We start from the raw sequence: 19,342 nt of genomic DNA, 5'->3' as shown, positions 1-19,342 counted from the left end.
AATCCCGCCCGTATTCTTGACTTAATGCCTCACAAGTGTTCCATTCATCAGACCAGACAAGGTTGATGTGTTCTGGCTTGGGGTCAATACCAGGCAGTTCAGGTTCCTTTTTCACAACGTCTGTTACAGCAAACCTAAGTTTCAAACTTAGATCCTAACAAAGGAATATTCGCAGGAAATACAGAAATAAATATAATCCAGCTCTTATTAACTATTTGATTATTAATTCTTTACTTTTCAATCGCAGGTTAATTAAAGTCTTTTCTTCGAATACAATCAGCTGTTGCGAGTGGGTGACTACTTCACAGTTACTATATTAAATTGGCTTGTTATAAATGGCTGGCAGCCTCAACTTAGCTTCTTTTCTGATCACATGTTTGTACAAAATGGTGACTTTGTTACAGAACACGGGCGTCATTCTCCGACCCCCCGCCGGGTTGGAGAATGGCCGTTGGCCGCCGTGAATCCCGCCCCCGCCCCCGCCGAAGTCTCCGAAGGGAGAAAAGTCGGCGGGGCGTTAATGGCGCCGCTGCCGCGGAGAATGTCACGGGTCTGCGCAAGGCAGCCGATTTTCGGCCTGCCGATATTCTCCCTTCCGGATGGGCCGAAGTCCCGTCGACGTGATGACCGTTCACGTCGACGTGAATCAAACCTCCTTTTCATCGGCGTGACCCGGTGCTCCAGGCTCACGCCGACCAGCGAGGAGGTGAGTGACGGTCTGGGGGGTTGGCTCTGGGCAGGAAATGGCGTGGCCGCAGACTGATTGCGTGAGGAGAGGTGTGTCTCGGCTTGTGTGTGTGTGTGTGCGGCCGGGGGGGGGGGAGGGGGGGGGGGGTGGGGGTTAGAGTAGGTTGGGCTCCGGGGGAGTGCCGGGAGGGGGTCCGTGCCGGGGTGGAGGTTGGGGGGGGGTCCGTGCCGGGGTGGAGGTTGGGGGTTGGGGAGGGGGTCCGTGCCGGGGTGGAGGTTGGGGGGGGGGTCCGTGCTGGGGTGGAGGTTGGGGGTTGGGGAGGGGGTCCGTGCCGGGGTGGAGGTTGGGGGGGGGGGTCCGTGCCGGGGTGGAGGTTGGGGGTTGGGGAGGGGGTCCGTGCCGGGGTGGAGGTTGGGGAGGGGGTCCGTGCCAGGGTGGAGGTTGGGGGTTGGGGGGGGTCCGTGCTGGGGTGGAGGTTGGGGAGGGGGTCCGTGCCGGGGTGGAGGTTGGGGAGGGGGTCCGTGCCGGGGTGGAGGTTGGGGGTTGGGGGGGGGGGGTCCGTGCTGGGGTGGAGGTTGGGGAGGGGGTCCGTGCCGGGGTGGAGGTTGGGGGGGGGTCCGTGCCGGGATGGAGGTTGGGGGTTGGGGGGGGGTCCGTGCTGGGGTGGAGGTTGGGGAGGGGGTCCGTGCCGGGGTGGAGGTTGGGGGGGGGGTCCGTGCCGGGGTGGAGGTTGGGGGTTGGGGAGGGGGTCCGTGCCGGGGTGGAGGTTGGGGGGGGGGTCCGTGCCGGGGTGGAGGTTGGGGGTTGGGGGGGGTCCGTGCTGGGGCGGGTGATGGGAGGGCAAATGAGTTGGTCCACCTGGCCAGGTGCCAGCCTCCAACAGTTGGACCCATGCGGTCCATGCCACCTGGCTGGGGGGAGGAGGGGATATGGGCAATGATGACATGTCGTCGTTCCCCTCCCCCCCACCAGGCCGTCATGTTTTCAGACCATCCAGCGATGTTGGCCGCCGTGGTGGCAGCCGCTCATGTCTATGTTGCCCTGGATGAGGAGGAGGAGGAGGAGGAGGAGCGTGCCAGAGAGGCGGCGCAGGCTGCTGCAGAGGGGCAGGCGGCAGCCGCCCAGGCTGGAGGGACACCTGACCGACAGGACGAGGAGGGGGAGGAGGACGTCGTGGCCCCACGGCAACGGAGGCACCCGAGGGCGCCCCGTGTGTACCGGCCCCGGCAGTCATACCAGGACCTCACGGACCGGGAATGCAGGAGGAGACTCCGGATGAGCCGGGAAACCGTGGCACACATCTGCCACCTGCTGGCACACCTGTCACCGCGTGGCACTGGCGGGGGACACCCTCTCCCCGTGTCCGTCAAGGTTACGGTGGCCCTGAACTTTTATGCAACGGGGTCATTCCAGGCACCGAGTGGGGACCTGTCCGGCATATCGCAGACATCGGTGCACCGGTGCATCCGGGCAGTGACAGATGCCCTTTATGCCATGGCGCACCGCTACATCCGCTTCCCCGTGGACCGGGCCAGCCAAGATGCCCGGGCCGTGGGCTTCTCTGCCGTTGCCGGGTTCCCCATGGTCCAGGGCGCGATCGATGGGATGCACGTCGCCGTGCGGCCACCTGCAGAGAACAGGGCCGTGTTCACTAATAGGAAGGGGACCTATTCAATGAACGTACAGGTGGTCTGCGACCACCGCATGATGATCCTGCACGTCTGCGCCCGTCACCCAGGCAGTGTACACGACTCATTCGTGTTGTCGCGGTCATCCATCCCCGGCATGTACGAGGGACGCCATCCCCGGCTGAGGGGCTGGTTGCTGGGCGACAGGGGCTACCCATTGCGATCGTGGCTGATGACGCCTATACGGAGGCCACGCAATGAGGCGGAGAACCGCTACAATGATGCCCATGTAGCGACAAGGGGAGTGATCGAGAGGTGCTTTGGCGTGCTGAAGATGCGTTTCAGGTGCCTGGACCTCTCTGGGGGCGCCCTCCAGTATCGGTCAGATAGGGTCGGCCGCATCATTGTGGTGTGCTGCGTCCTGCACAACATAGCCCAGCAGAGGGGCGATGTGCCGCAGGCAGAGGAGGGCGGAGTGGAGGAGCAGCAGGAAGAGGCCCAGTCCTCCCCAGATGAGGGGGATGGGGGCAATGATCAGGGCAGACGGGGTAGACACAGACGGGTGGCTGTCCACCGTTACCGGCTGGCCCAGCGGGCACGGGACAGACTGATAGACGCCCGCTTCACTGACTAGATGGGCGTGGGAATCGGGTAGTATGGCCACAGACCGCACACCATGACAACAGCCGACCACCCACACACCCCACCCATCCACCCACCCAGCACCCTCACCCCCCTCCCCAACCCCACACACCCCACCCGCATGCACACCACCCCCCCACCCCCAATTGCCGATCCACCGGCGGCACAACGGGCCGGGCTCACCCAGTTGCGGGTGGACGCGTGTCTATCGCAGGCCATGGAGAATGATGACAACCCGCCCTGCGATGAGCTCCTGGCTCTACATCGTTGGACTATGTCTGACCCATGGCCACAGTACCACCATCCACCCGGACCATCCCTGCATGCGGCTGTGACACTGCAGCGCACGGTCCCGTCCTCTGCCCGGGGGATGTTGATGGCGGCCCAGGGGGAAGGGGGCAGACTCACCTGGGGCTGAGGTAAGACCACCCCTCACACACACACTTGCGCTCAACGTACATGACACCCCCGCACACTTTGGACAGAGCACAAAGGCAGCTTCGGTAGGTGTAACAGTGACTTTAATAACCAAAGGAGTTCATGCACGTGCCCTAGCGCCTAAAGCTCATCTGTGCCCTGCACCCGTGCCAACTTACTCAGTGCCTAATTGTTTGGCCTTACGGGCCCTTTGACTACGTCTACGTGGTTCCCCAGACGGTCCAGCAGAACTGGAGGTGGACTCCTGTGATTCCTGCCCTCTGACACTGGATCCCTTTGGCGGCCGTTTCCTGGGGCGTCCTGGCCTAGATGGGCCAGGCTGCGGCCCGGGTGACTGGGATGGCGAGCTGCCAGCCTGTCCTGCCCGTTGCCCACCCGATGCACCTGGGACGGAAGGGGGGGAGTCCGAGGTGTCGCGGTGTACCGGGACCTCCCCTACAGAGGGAGCCAGGACGGACCACACCACCTCCTCCTCCCTCGGGGTGCCCGATGGCCCCCAGGCCTCTACATGGGTGGGGGATGCGAACGGACTGGCCATCCGACGCGCCCCCGACATCTGGCGCTGCCAGTCCTGGAGGCCCGTGCTGGTATCGACAGGGGTCTGCAGGTTTGCAGCCATGGAGCCCAGGGGGTTGTCGAACCCTGTCTGCGACAGTGCGACGCCAGCTCGCACATGGCCACTGGCGCCGATGCCCTCAGCGATGGCCTGCTGAGACTGGGCCATGGCCTGCAGAGACTGGGCCATGGCCTGCAGAGACTGGGCTATGGCCTGCTGAGACGGGGCCATGGCCTGCTGAGACTGGGCCATGGCCTGCTGAGACTGGGCTATGGCGTGCTGAGACTGGGCTATGGCGTTGAGCGCCTCTGCCATCTGGCGCTGGCACTGGCTCATGGCCTCCTGTGAGAGGGCAGCCATTTCCTGGCCCACAGACGCCGCCTGCACGGAAGGCCCCAGGCCTCGCAAACCGTTCCCCATGTCTGACACCGTCGCACCCATTGCCTCCACCGCGGACGCCACCCGTGCGGTGTCAGCCTGGGTGGCACGCATGACCGGGACCACTCCCAGCTCCTGGACGCGGGTGGACTCCTCCACCTGCGACCGCAGCCGCCGCAAGCCACCCGTCACCCTATTCGCTCGTCTCCGTGTCAGTGGTTGCATCGGATCTATGTGTGGGTGTGGTAACTGCAGGAACCCGGGATCCATCTGGGCAGCAGATGTTCGCTTGGCCTGGGCTGCCCTCCGACCGCCCGGTCCCTCTGCTGCTCCTGCCTCCACCTGCTGTACCGGGACGGCTGTGTTGTGCGCACCAGTGAGTGTACCAGACGCCTCATCACTAAAGTGCCCAACCGTGGTGAGTGTTTCTGCGATGGTGGAGGGTGTTGGTGACAGCAGTGGCGTTGTGTCGTGCTCTTCGTCCCACTCTGAGTCCATGGCACTTTGGGGTGGGGGTTCGTCTCCACCCATCCACTCTGAGTCACTGTCCGGTATTTCGTCTTCCCGGGTAGGGGTGTCCCGGGTAGTGCTGTCCCGGGTAGTGCTGTCCCGGGTAGTGCTGTCCCGGGTAGTGGTGTCCCGGGTAGGGGTGTCCTGGGTAGTGGTGTCCTGGGTAGTGGTGTCCTGGCTCGGATGTGACGGGGGCCTGTGGCTGCCTCCCTCATCGCTGGGTGGTCGCTCCCGCACGTGACGGGGGTGTCGTCTCCCTGTTGCTCCAGGTCTCTCCGTCTCCCGTGGTGTGCGAGGGGCATCCTGCGGGCGTCGCATGCTGGAGGGTCCGGGTCTCTCCGTCTCCCGTGGTCTCCGAGGGGCATCCAGCGGGCGTCGCATGCTGGAGGGTTCGGGTCTCTCCGTCTCCCGTGGTCTCCGAGGGGCATCCTGCGGGCGTCGCATGCTGGAGGGTCCAGGTCTCTCCGTCTCCCGTGGTCTCCGAGGGGCATCCCGCGGGCGTCGCATGCTGGAGGGTTCGGGTCTCTCCGTCTCCTGTGGTCTCCGAGGGGCATCCTGCGGGCGGTCTGCATCTGCGGGGATGGGTGCCTGGACGTTTGGTCCTGCGATACACAATGAAGCATGCATGGTTGGACATCAGGCAGTGATCAGGTGATACGGGGGAGGGGGATATAGGGGAGGGGGGATATGGGGACGGGCTGTTGGTGGCTCACTTGCTCGTGGGGCCCCGACCTCTGCATCAGCAACCTCCCGGTCCTCAGGTCCGCCAGCCAGTTCCAGGGCCCTTTCCTCGTGTACGGTCAGTGGCCTCTCATCAGCGGGCCCTCCTCCAGTCCTCACATGCTCCCTATTGTTGTGTGCGCGCTTCTCCTGGGGGGGGGGGGGTGGCAGGGGTAAAAGGCAACAGTGTTAGGCAGGTATATGAATGCACGCCATCGGTTGCGCGTGCATTGCAGAGGTTAAGGTTAGGGCTGGATTCACTTGGGGATATGGGGGATATGGGGGAGGGGGGATATGGGGGAGGGGGGGATATGGGGGATATGGGGGAGCGGGGGATATGGGGGATATGGGGGAGGGGGGATAAGGGGGAGGGGGGATATGGGGGATATGGGGGAGGGGGGATATGGGGGATATGGGGGAGGGGGGAATATGGGGGAGGGGGGATATGGGGGATATGGGGGAGGGGGGAATATGGGGGATATGGGGGAGGGGGATATGGGGGAGGGGGGAATATGGGGGATATGGGGGAGGGGGGATATGGGGGATATGGGGGAGGGGGAATATGGGGGATATGGGGGAGGGGGGATATGGGGGATATGGGGGAGGGGGGATATGGGGGAGGGGGGAATATGGGGGAGGGGGGAATATGGGGGATATGGGGAGGGGGGATATGGGGGAGGGGGGATATGGGGGAGGGGGGTATATGGGGGATATGGGGGAGGGGGATATGGGGGATATGGGGGAGGGGGGAATATGGGGATATGGGGAGGGGGGATATGGGGGAGGGGGGATATGGGGGAGGGGGGGATATGGGGGATATGGGGGAGGGGGGAATATGGGGGATATGGGGGAGGGGGGGATATGGGGATATGGGGGAGTGGGGATATGGGGGAGGGGGGAATATGGGGGATATGGGGGGGGGGATATGGGGGAGGGGGGGATTTGGGGGAGGGGGGATATGGGGGATATGGGGGAGGCTCACCCTGCCTGCTCTGACGAGGTCGTTCACCTTCTTGTGGCACTGGGTGCCTGTCCGTGGTGTTAGGGCCACAGCGGTGACGGCCTCTGCCACCTCCCTCCACAGACGCCGGCTGTGGCGTGGGGCAACTCTGCGGCCGTGCCCGGGATACAGGGCGTCCCTCCTCTGCTCCACCGCATCCAGAAGCGCCTCCACATCGCGTGACTCGAACCTCGGGGCTGAGCGACGGCCAGCCATCAAGTCGGGTGTTGCGGTCGGCTGTTCCGGTCGGGTGGGGGGGAGCTGCGCGGCCTTATGAGCCGTCACGCCATGCAGCGCGTATGACGCTGCACGGCGTGAACCACTGCGCAAGCGCGGATCCCGTTACGTCGCTGCTAGCCCATTTCGGGCCGCAGAATATCGGCCCATTTTTATGACGTGACGCAAGTGGGATTTGCGCCGTTTTTTGCGCCGATCGGCGGACTTTCCGCCGATAATGGAGAATTTCGCCCCACATGTTTGTAAAAAGCCTTTGAGATAAAATGGTCAAGTTAAGCAACCACACTATATCTGACCAAAACAAAGAGTGCAATCTACCAGAATGGGGATAGAGACCTAAAGCATGCAAGATTAGCCGGCTGTTTCCCGGCGCTCAGAATTGTCATGATATGCAAACATGCAGCTAATGAACACATAGAATAGGACACGGCCAATGAGCAGTCAGGACACTCAGGGGTGGTATCTCACTATAAAAGGGATGAGGCACTCACACCCCGCCTCTTTCCACAGACCAACATCTACAGAGTGAGACAGGGTGTATCCTCAGCATCACACCCCAGCACGTGGCTTAGAGCAAGGCTGGTTCTGTTAGACTGAGTTACTACATTTAGATTAGCAGAGAGTCGAACTCATTGAGAACTGTACTAATAGTTCAATAAAACACATTGAACTCACTTCAAAGTCTGGAGCATCTTTTACTCAAAACTGCATCAAGTGGCAGCTTGTGTTATTCCAAATTACGTAACACAACATGATACCAGGAGTTTGTTCAATCTAGTTAGTTCAACTCAGCAAGATCCGTGATGACCAGCGAATGTGTACCGGCACAATGGAAAATTCAGGCTTCCATCCCGCCTGTCAAGGTGCCGTCGTTCCCTCCGCCACCTCTCCGCCGGTCGACCAGGATCAGACGCAGGCCTCAGAGACTGGACTTGTGAACGTTTGTTTTGTTTGCTCTGTTCTGTTGTCCTCCGTCAGTCACGTTAGACACTCATTCACATGTAAATACATTCACATACGCCAACAAAACATAAAAAAAGGGAAGATGTCATGATATGCAAACATGCAGCTAATGAACACATAGAATAGGACACGGCCAATGAGCAGTCAGGACACTCAGGGGTGGTATCTCACTATGAAAGGGATGAGGCACTCACACCCCGCCTCTTTCCACAGACCAACATCTACAGAGTGAGACAGGGTGTATCCTCAGCATCACACCCCAGCACGTGGCTCAGAGCAAGGCTGGTTCAGTTAGACCGAGTTACTACATTTAGATTAGCAGAGAGTCGAACTCATTGAGAACTGTGCTAATAGTTCAATAAAACACATTGAAGTCACTTCAAAGTCTGGAGCATCTTTTACTCAAAACTGCATCAGGTGGCAGCTTGTGTTATTCCAAAGTACATAACACAACAGGAATGCTAAGAAACACCCCGCTGTCTAACACCTATCCTGATAGATTGGGGGCCTCAGCGGGGGAACTCCCCGACGAGGCCACACTTAGTCCTATTTCCTGCACTGAGGAGATCAGCTCGCCGGAACTCCTCTGCAGCGAGAGATTTGTGACATCCCCCCGATCTCTCGAGCCCCTGAAACCCCCTCTCCCAAGCTCCAACACACTATAAGGAGGACCCCGGAGCCCCTGCCACACCTGTGCAGTCCAATCTCTGCTGCCAGCTGGGCAGTGCCAGGGGGTACCAGCTATGCCAGGGTACCACCTGGGGTCCTCCAATTCCCCGGGAGACCCCCACAACTGTTGTTCCGGCTGGTTACGTTTGTGGAGATCAGCACTGAATGGCATTTGCCCGAGCTCTCCAAGGTGAGGGAGTTAGATGCCACACCTTGGTTAGATCTCGGGAATGCATATTAGAGTGGGACTAGCCATCTCACTCTCATGTGTAGATTTGCCTGAAAGTGATGCTGCCCACAACGGGCGGGAGTCACATTGCGACCGCTCACGAGATCACGTTAGTTCTCACAAGGCATGGTGATCCTGGAAGCAGGATCTCCCAGCATCCACTGGTTGCGCTGCACCGCGCTGCACCGCGCTGCACCGCGCTGCACCGCGCTGCTTTTCAGGTGCAACGCCACCGGTAGATCCAGCCCAAAATCTGAAATCCAGGTCAATGTACAATATTGTATTTCCTTAACTCAGCAAGAATGATACACGTGTGAGCGCTGGTAATTTGCAAACCCCAAATTATTATGGTGGCCAATAAATATGATTTTGCATAAAAATTTGCATCTATTCCACAGAATTATTTGCATATTAAGTTTCTATTCATTTTGTGCACACAGGTGATTCATTTGCCCCAGTAGACAATCTCACGTGTATTTTTGATGACAATTACATGAACTGCACTTGGAACATTACTGAAAATGCTCCACAGGATGCGGAACACTTTTTGTCTTACAGGTGAGTGTATACTTCCGTCTGGCTTTATCTGTTGTTTTTATTGTCCGTAAATCCCCAAGATTGTGTGGGCTCTCCGGCACAGAAACACGCTGTCCTTCCCAAACAGTCCACGGCTGTGCTTTTTGCTCCACTCAAATCTCCTCCCAATTTTCCTCATCCCTATCTACCGTTGTAACCCTCTATTCTCTTCTCCCATATTTACTTGTCCAGTTTCCCCTTAAATCCATCCATAAAATTCACTTCACCCGCGGGGGGTGAGCTCCACATTCTCACCACTCTCTGGGTGAAGACGTTTCTTCTCAATCCCCTATTGGATTTCTTGATGATTAAGTTTTATTGATGCCCTCTAGTCCTGCCTACCGCGAGAACTGTCGCAAGGGGGAAACAAAAGCTTTGACAGACCAGCAAGAGATCCATTGACTTCAGGTGGGAACTTGTGGGAACTTTCAGTCCCGCTGTGTGCAGGAGCGGCAAATATCCCGCCCATTCTCGCTGCATCCGATCAACATTTCATCAAATTCTTATCTTTTGGTTCTGATCTTCAATTCGATATAAGTGTTCCAACCTCATGACAAGAGTTTGCGGAACAATGATGTGGGATCTTTGTTTGAACATAGGACTACATACAAATCATAGAATTTACAGTGCAGAAGGAGGCCATTCGGCCCATCGAGTCTGCACCGGCACTTGGAAAGAGCACCCAAGGTCAACACCTCCACCCTATCCCCATAACCCAGTAATCCCACCCAACCCTAAGGGCAATCTTGGACACTAAGGGCAATTTATCATGGCCAATCCATCTAACCTGCACATCTTTGGACTGTGGGAGGAAACCGGAGCACCCGGAGGAAACCCACGCACACACGGGAGGCTGTGCAGTCTCCGCACAGACAGTGACCCAAGCAGGAATCGAACCTGGGATCCTGGAGCTGTGAAGCACTATCCACTACTGTGATAGCACTATTGTGCTATCCACAATGCTACCGTGCTGCCCTAAATGTTGTTAGCGAGGAGACTCCTACCATCTGCTGCTGGAAATTGAACACAAGTCATGGGAGTCATGTATCACATCCTGTCGAGGTGGTAGTGATTGACAGTGGATGCTCTCTTAAAGGGACAGATACATCGGGCAGGATTCTCCGTTAGCAAACGGCAAAGTCGGGAAATGTGATTGGGGGGAGAATAGCTCCCGACACCAAAATTGTGGCAGGCGCCAATTTGACGCCAAATCGCGATTCTCCATCACCTCAAAAACTGTGTCGACGCATTTCACTCCGCACGTACAGTAGATACCGTTTGCATTTCACTAGCGGACCCAACCCAGTATTCTCCGAGGTTTGCACGGTTCTCCGCCTTTGGTGGGCCAAGTTCCTGATGGTGTGGTTCACTTGTGCTTTTAAGAATCGTGAAACCGGTGTAGCGGTTGCTGAGCGAGAGAGAGGGAGTACGGAAGGTATCCAACATCGGTATAGCTTGCTGACAGTTGTTCCGCTGGCTGGGGGGCTTCTTCCAGTGTGGGGAGTGGGGGGAGTAGTGGGGGGAGGCCAGGAAGTGGGCTGTGGGGTCAGGGTGGATGGGCATGGATCACCATTGCCGCAGCCGGTAAGGCAGCCATGCAGCTGCGCACACCGCTAACAGCCCACTTTGAACCTTGTGCCACGGGTGCCTTTTGGCCCCAGGTGACCCATCAGCTGTATGGGCACGCTCCAGCACGACCAGTGTCATCTTTTTGGCTGGGATAAGTGTGTGTGGGGCGTGTAATGTGCAGGTGCGGCTGCAGCTTGTCAGCGTCTCGAGTGTCAATCACGGACCCAGCGAATCCCGCACCGTTTTACATTGGAATCGATTGTGTTCCACGCGGCACCAGTGCCAGCCCCTCACCAGTAGCAGTATCAGTCCAGGCACGGACTGATTTTCTGTCGTAAAAGTCCAACGTTGGCGTCGAGACATACTTGAAAACGGAGAATCCCGCCCATCATATCACACTGACACCCAGGTGGATTTTCAAATCTTCAGCCTATTAAAGGCCAGGGGGCGGGGTTACCATCCAATCAGGGATGACCATTGGTCGGTCCTCCAGCACTCGGTGATTAGCTGCTGTGCCGGCTGAGGCGGAAGAATGTGAGGGACAAGCGGAGGAAGTTCTCTTTTTGAAAAGGTCACAAATGCCTGGTCCCGATCTTGGAGCAGCAACTCACCATAATGTGGCCTGATGACCATTATGGTTCTGGGGGGGTGGTTGTCACTTCTGTAATCCATCATGAAACCACCTCCATCCAGTTCCTATTCTGAACTCACCACGTTGACCTAGATACGTGAGCTGCCCGCAGTGCAAGCTGCAGTCAGCGTGGCAACGGGATCATAAGAGAATCTATAATTAACAATAATGGGTCTTAATTGGCTCTCCATCATTTCCCAGCTGGCAGCTGTTCCGACTCTGAGCCACCCTCATTGAAAATGGCCCGGGGTCACTGGCAGAGAACTGGCACAGGGGCCAATGGCACCAAAAGTCATCCTCGCCTCCAATTTGGGCCCTGAAACTGGTTTTAAGATCAAGCCCCTATTTTTGTCCATCCATTTATCTTCTTGTTCATTTGTCTGTCTGCCTCTCCATCAATCAGTTATTGTTCAGAAGAATTTACTGCTTTAATGCTTTTTTTTCCAAGGATGGAAAATGCAAATGATATAAACAACTGTACAAATTATCAGCGGGATGAGCAGGGGAACGTTGCCTGTCGTGGCCACAAATATGAAAAGAACTTAGTTTCAAAGCTCAACATTTGTGTCAGTGAATCAAGCAACAGGACAAAGTTACCGTACTGCAGAAATATTATTCCAGCTTTCTATTGTAAGTCACAAATTATTTCTTTCTTTCTTCCTTCCTTTCTTTCACTTTCTCTTTCATTCTTTTTCTCTCTTTCTCTTTATTTTTTTCTTTCTTTCTCTTACTTTGTCTTTCATTCTTTTTCTCTCTTTCTCGTTATTTTTTCTTTCTTTTTCTCTCTTTCTCTCTCTCTTTCTTTACATTCAGTACTTTTGAAATGTGGTTGAATCCTGTTAATCAAGGTGTAAACAATATCATCCTACTTATTATCCCCGAAGCAAAGCCCATAAATATTGATTAATACCCAGTGGGTCAGTCTATATCTGAACAAGCATCTTCAGCGTTGTTCTACAACCATACCTGGGAGAGATAAACGGGGGCGACCACTCCAGCAAGGGCCAGCCGAACAGCTCTGGGAAGAAAGGTGACAAGGAAGGAGATTCCAGATCCCGATTTTAGTTGGGAATTCCTTTCTGACATTTTTAAGGGCTGTCGGTTCTGGCCACTCCTGACGAGGCCATGGAGGCAGATCCTAGTCTAGATGATTCCCAAATCTTGGACTTCCCAGCGTCCTTGTCCCACAAGGGACTGGGAGGCATAACAGCCTCCGCAAGGGTTAACTGTGCCTTAGCATGATGATCCAGGCTGAAGAAGCAGTCATGACCCATGAAGATGGTTAGACTTTTTGAAATATCTTATGAATTGGTTACCTTACACAGTAGAAGGGTGCAAGAGGTTTAGGTATGCATGTGGTCTCTGAGGTTAAACCCCAAAGTCGATCAGGTGCTGGAACTTCCATGGTGTAGGTAAACACACAAAATATGCCCGTAGTGATGTGGGCACACAATGTAAATTGTGGTCATGAAAAGTTGCTCAAGCGGAGCTATGATATTGCTGTCATCGGTGGTTCAGCTGGCAGCACTTTTATCTCTAAACACAGACCTGTGTGTTCAAATCTGACACTCAGTATTGAGCACAAGCGTCACTGAGGGAGTGTCGCACTGCTGCCTCGCAGAAGCGATGTTAAACCAGGGCTCTGGAAGCCTCCGCAGGTGGATGTATAAAAAACCACCAGCAGGATTTTAAAGACGAGCAGGAAAGATATCCCTGGTGTCTTGCTTAATATTTATCCATCGAGCAACATCGCAAATAGCGCCATATCCAAAAGGGTACGCTACCTCTCCGAAAGGGCGACCTATCTCTTCAATTAATTCTGCTAACTTTAGACTTCCTCCTACCAGGTTTAAATTGCACAAGTGGTGCTTTGGACATCCCATTAGCCAATAGGATGAGGCTAGCGCAGTTGTCCCCGTGAACCGCAGTTGTGCACAGTGCATCCCTCCCCCTCTGGGGGGGCAGCGTTCAGGGGCAGGACTTCTAGATCTTGCCTTCCACAGCCATTTCCAGAAAGCCGGACAGCTGCTTTGTCTGGACAGAACTTCAGGCTGCAAACACGAATGGGTCTCCTAAGCACTTACAACTTCAGAACTGAATTCACTCTCTTTCAACCATCTCAATCTCAACGCGTGTGCTGAATTCTCTTGTTCCAGATAAACTTGACACACCAATAAATATTACAATAAATAAAGACACCAACGAAGTGGAATGGAAACTCCCAAAAATGCATTATTCGGACAGTTGTTACACCTATGAGATAAACCTCACAGACTGGAGCGACCCCACCCCAAAGGTAAGAGTATAATATGCATCTTTGGGGCGGCATATTCCCCGGGCCCACGTGATTCTCCAGTCCACTGTCCAGATAGCGACTCCTAAATAAAGGGACCCTCCACAGAGACCCCCTAAATAAAGAGACCCTCCCACAGAGACCCCCTAAATAAAGAGACCCCCCACAGAGACTCCCTAAATAAAGAGACCCCCCCACAGAGACTCCCTAAATAAAGAGACCCCCCCACAGAGACCCCCTAAATAAAGAGACCCCCCACAGAGACCCCCTAAATATAGAGACCCCCCCACAGAGACCCCCTAAATAAAGAGACCCCCCCACAGAGACCCCCTAAATAAAGAGATCCTCCACAAACCCTCCAGAAAAGAGACCCATGTCTGGAAGCTAGAGAACAGTCCAGACAGAGGCAGTGCAAACAATTATTTGATTTGATTTGATTTATTGTCACATGTACTGAAGTACAGTATAAAGTATTTTTCTGCGGCCAAGGGAACGTACACAGTACATATATAATTGACAAAAAGAATAATCAACAGAGAAGGAAATCAAAGGTCAGCACTCTGTGAAAGCAAAACGTAAGAACAAGTGACAGTTGGCCCTTTGGAGTCGGAGGTTCTGTGGGTTACGTTGGGACAAAATAATTTCAAAAAACATTGCGTTTCACGGCAATAGTCGTGACTTAGAAGAGGGTAATGAATTTTGACGAAGAATCAGGCCTGTCACATCGGTGACACACAAGTACGTTTTCATCCGCGAGAACATTTTAACAGGTGCCTTCCTGCTCCTGTAATAGACCTGTGGGTCTAGACGTCTGCTTGCTACTGCCCTGTTTTCCAGCACAAACGGGGCGGCAGCAACAGGGGAAAAAGTAAAATCACGCCACGAGTGAGAAGGATCCAGAACTTGCTTCTTATGCATTTGGTGGAAGCAGAGATGGTGAATGATTTCAAAAGAAATTGGATGAGCATTTGAGGGAAATAAGCTAACAGGGCTCTGGGAATACAACCAGAACTGCTCAAACTCTTCCCAAAGGAAAGGGATCAACCGAGAACATACATAAAGTAGGAGTAGAATTAGGCCTTGGAGTCTGCTCCTGGCTAATCTGTTTGTGTTTCAAATTCCACATTCCCATTTTCCCCGATAACCTTTGATCCCCTTGCCTCACAAGAATCTATCCACCTTGATCTTAAAAACATTCAATGGCCCCGCCTCCTCTGCCTTCTGAGGCCGGGAGTTCCAATGTTGCCCAATCCTCTGAGAGAAAAACATTCTCCTTGTTTCTGTCCCACAAGGGAAACCCTTAATTTTAAAACAATTCCCCCTAGCTCGGGGCTCATCCACAGCAGGGAGCATCCTTTCCATGCCCACATTGGCAATACCATTCAGCATCTTATTTACTTCAATTATGTCGCCCCACGCTCTTTTAAACCTCAGTGGAAACAAGCCCAGACTGTTCTTCATAAGACAACCAGCTCATTCCAGATATCAACCTAGTGAACCTCCTCTGAACCACCTCCAACTCATTGACACCTTTCCTTAATTTAGGAGACCAGGGGCGAGATTCTCCGACCCCCCGCCGGGTTGGAGAATCGCCGGGGACTGGCGTGAATCCCGCCCCCGCCGGTTGACGAAGTCTCCGGCACCGGAGATTCGGCGGGGGCGGGAATCGCGCCGCGCCGGTTGGCGGGCCCCCACGTGCGATTCTCCGGCCCGGATGGGCCGAAGCCCAGCCGCTAAAATGCCTGTCCCGCCGGCGTAGATTAAACTACCTACCTTACCGGCGGGGCAAGGCGGCGCGGGCGGGCTCCGGGGACCTGGGGCGGGGCGCGGGCGATCTGGCCCCGGGGGTGCCCCCACGGTGGCCTGGCCCGCGATCGGGGCCCACCGATCCGCGGGCGGGCCTGTGCCGGGGGGGCACTCTTTCCCTTCCGCCTCCGCCACGGTCTCCACCATGGTGGAGGCAGAAGAGACTCCCTCCACTGCGCATGCGCGGGAATGCCGTCAGCGGCCGCTGACGCTCCCGCGCATGCGCCACCCGGAGATGTCATTTCCGCGCCAGCTGGCAGGGCACCAAAGGCCTTTTCCGCCAGCTGGTGGGGCGGAAATTCGTCCGGCGCTGACCTAGCCCCTTAAGGTTGGGGCTCGGCCCCCAAAGATGCGGAGCATTCCGCACCTTTGGGGCGGCGTGATGCCCGACTGATTTGCGCCGTTTTGGGCGCCAGTCGGCGGACATCGCGCCGTTTCCGGAGAATTTCGCCCCAAAACTACACACAGTATTCAAGATGTGGGCCTGGATTCTCCCGTCTGGGGACTAAATCCTCACGCCAGCGGGAGAACAGGCGCCAACCACTCCGGCGTCAACAGCCCCCAAAAGTGCGGAATTCTCCACATTTTTGCGGACTAGGTGGATGGCGGAGGGGTTGGCGCTGTTCGAGGGGGCGGCACGAGTTTACGCATGGAGATTCATGCACTGGAACACCCAGGTCCTTCTGCAACTCAGAATCTTGTAGTCGTTCTCCATTTAAGCAATACTCTGCTTTTTCTTTCTTCCTGCCAGTGTCAACAGCTTCACATTTTCCACATTCTACTCTCATGTGCCAGATAGTTGCCCACTCACTGAACCTATTTATATCCATCGGCAACCTCATTATGTCCACTTCACATCATATTTTCCTACTTACCTTTGCGTCATCTGCAAATGTAGCTACCATGCCTTTGCTCTCCTCATCTCAGTCATTGGTATAAATTGTAAAAAGTTGAGGCCTCAGTACAGACCCTACGGGACTCCACTTGTCACATGCTACCAATCAGAAAAATACCCATTTATGCATACTCTCTGTTTTCTGCCAGCAAGTCAACCATCTATCCAGGGTAATACGTACCCCCTGCACCATGAACTTTTATTTTCTGCAATGACCTCTGATGTGGCACCTTTTCAAATGTCTTTTGGAAATCCATGTACTGTCTACAGGCTACCCTTTATCCACAGTGTTTGTTACTCCTTCCAAGAACTCCAATAAATTGGCTAAACAGGATTTCCCTTTCATAAAAACAGGCTGACTCTTCCCATTACTGTGCATTTTTGCCCAGCTATACCTCCTTAATGATTAATTCTAGTCACAGATGTCAAACTCACTGGCCTATAGTTCCGTTTTCTGCCTTCTTAAACAGAAGGGTTGTATTTGCTACCTTGCAATCTGCTGAAACCTGGCCAGAATCTAGTGAGTTTTGGGAAATTAACATCAACACATTTATTACCTCATTTGCTACCTCTTTTAAGGCCCTAGGACGAAGTCCATCAGGACCCGAAGACTTATCGGCCCATAGCTCCATCAGTTCACTCAATGCCGCTTCCCTCGTGATTATAATTTCATCAAGTTCCTCTCTCCCTTCCACTATCCAATTGACAGCCTCCCACCCTGCAGGATATGGACATTCAGAATAAATAATGTCATAGCCTTGCCTTCAGTGGTGTCGTCACTGCTCATGATCTTTCTTCAGCAGTCTTCCGCAGAAAGGATTTGGAAATAGAATTACTTTTTGAAGTTAAATTTATAATTCTCACAATAAAGGTGGAAACTTTAATCACAGGCAAACTCCTTCAGGCTTCTCTGGCGCCAGGAGCCTCAATCTGCCCAGGAGGCTGGGCTGGGTTGGGTTGTGGTGTCACCAGGTCTGAGCACATCCATTTGCCCATTGCCCGCCCGGCACCTCCCTTCTGTCAGCCGGATTACACTGCGTATTCCCTGAGATGCATGTAAACCCCCAACCCCCCACCCCACCCGCCCACCCCCTGCAAGAGGCGCTCAACCCTGTTGGCATGCTGAACCGTTGGACATCATGGGGAGTTAAGAGTTAATAACCCAACTACATGTGTTTTGGAGCAATAAACCTTCCAAGATAATCAAAATGGCTTTTAACTTTAATGAGAAGTAAGCTTGGCTTGTCTTCTGGCTTTACTTATCTAACATTGGATTATTATCTACGAGAAGAGCTACTAGGAAAGAGAGTGACAGGAATCGTTCAAGTAATTAAAATATGACATGGTCCCTCATATAATAGCCAAAGACAGCAGCTTCTTTAACGATAGGCTAGAAATGGTAACAATAGTCTTTAAAGCATTCAAAATCAGTCAAATCAGGAAGGCGTGCATGCAAAACATATCTTTGAAGCAAGCAACCACAGCTATTTACGTATATAGACTGTTTTCAATGGATTCAGGAACAGATATATCATGAGGTCTTACGTGTGACTTGTAGCTCAATCCAAGGCTGTGGTTTTTAAATCGAAGTTCTTCATTTTTAATATTCTTTCATGGGATGTGGGCTTCGCTGGCGCGGCCAGCATTTGTTGTCCATCCCTAATTGTCCTTGAGAGCAATCATGAGTGAGCTACACTGCTGTGGGTCTGGGGTCACATGTAGGCCAGACCAGGTAAGGATTGCAGATTTCCTTCCCGAAGGGCCATTAGCGAACCAGATGGGTTCTACAACAATCAATAATAGTTTTGTCGCCACCATTACTGAGACTAACTTTCAATTCCAGTTTTTTAATTAATTGTACTTGAATTCTACCAGCTGCCACGTTTGCAGAGCAAAAAGCCTTAGCCTCCGGATTACTCGTACATTGAAAATACCACAATGCAACCTTCTCCCCGGAACCATACTTGGGAAACTTTCCTGCTCTCTCTAATGCCTTCACATCCATCCTGAATTGTGGTACCCGGAACCGGACACATTGCTCCGTTTGAGGCTGAACTCATGCTTTACATTTATGGGGTTGCTGTGGTCTGACCATTCAGCACCAAATGAGATGGCTGCACCCAATGATGGCTTTCCCTGCTCCCAAGCCACTTGCTGGGATGTACGGTGGCCCAAGCTTCCCCCCATGCTGCCCTCCCCTACTGCCCTCGGAAAACAGAAAGATACAAAGGTCCCCCGTAGCTCTTCTTTTAAAATCCCTTCTGTACAAAAGAGATCCTAAACTGTAACCAGTGCTTCATTGCATTGCAGTTTTTCGATGTGTTGCAGCAAACACAAAAGTGGAGGCTGGAACTCCCCAAGTTAAAGTGTCCCAGTCTGTCTTGTTTCTTAGAAATATTTTAAGGTGATCCCATCTGTTAATCTAATGTATTTATAACCAATCTGTTTTAGGTTAAAAATGTGAGCAGTACAAAATATGTTATTAGCAGAGATCACGAGAAAAGATATTCAGTTCAAGTCAGAGGAACAGTGAATCGTGACTGTCATGAAAGCTTGTTCTGGAGCGAGTGGAGCAAGCCTTTCCATATTGGTAAGAACGTTACTTTAGGTGAACCCTATTAGACAACATTAATGTACTGGGCTGGATTATCCAGTCCGCCAGCCGTGTGTTTCTCAGCTGCTCACCATTTGTTGGCAGCGGGATTCTATCTTCCCGCCGCTTGTCAATGGGATTTTCCATTGAAACGCACTGGCGGAGGGGTACGCTGCCGGCGGGAAAAGGGAATTGCAACGGCCGGAGAATTCTAGCCATTGTGTTTATCTAGCACTTTCAACGGAGCCTGAATGTAACAATGGTACATGTGAGGATCCCAGCAGCAGGTGGGCCGAGACAGCAGAGGGTAGGCGGTGGCAC

General features: G+C 54.0%; 1 protein-coding gene across 3 annotated transcripts in view; it reads left to right on the top strand.

Moving 5' to 3' along the window:
• Positions 1-19,342, top strand: part of LOC140392072 (interleukin-5 receptor subunit alpha-like) — a 60,999-nt gene that overhangs the window by 24,791 nt on the left and 16,866 nt on the right. For all 3 annotated transcript variants that reach the window (XM_072477303.1, XM_072477301.1, XM_072477302.1), the window contains 4 exons: positions 9,099-9,216; positions 11,883-12,064; positions 13,591-13,730; positions 18,880-19,018. In XM_072477303.1, coding sequence (XP_072333404.1) covers positions 9,099-9,216; positions 11,883-12,064; positions 13,591-13,730; positions 18,880-19,018 — 579 coding nt within the window. The remainder of the gene's footprint in view (positions 1-9,098; positions 9,217-11,882; positions 12,065-13,590; positions 13,731-18,879; positions 19,019-19,342) is intronic.

This window comes from Scyliorhinus torazame, chromosome 15 (assembly GCF_047496885.1).
Source record: "Scyliorhinus torazame isolate Kashiwa2021f chromosome 15, sScyTor2.1, whole genome shotgun sequence".
NCBI classification, from domain to species: domain Eukaryota; kingdom Metazoa; phylum Chordata; class Chondrichthyes; order Carcharhiniformes; family Scyliorhinidae; genus Scyliorhinus; species Scyliorhinus torazame.
The sequence above is the reverse complement of the archived record's forward strand: the minus strand, read 5'-3'. Positions and strand labels throughout refer to the sequence as shown.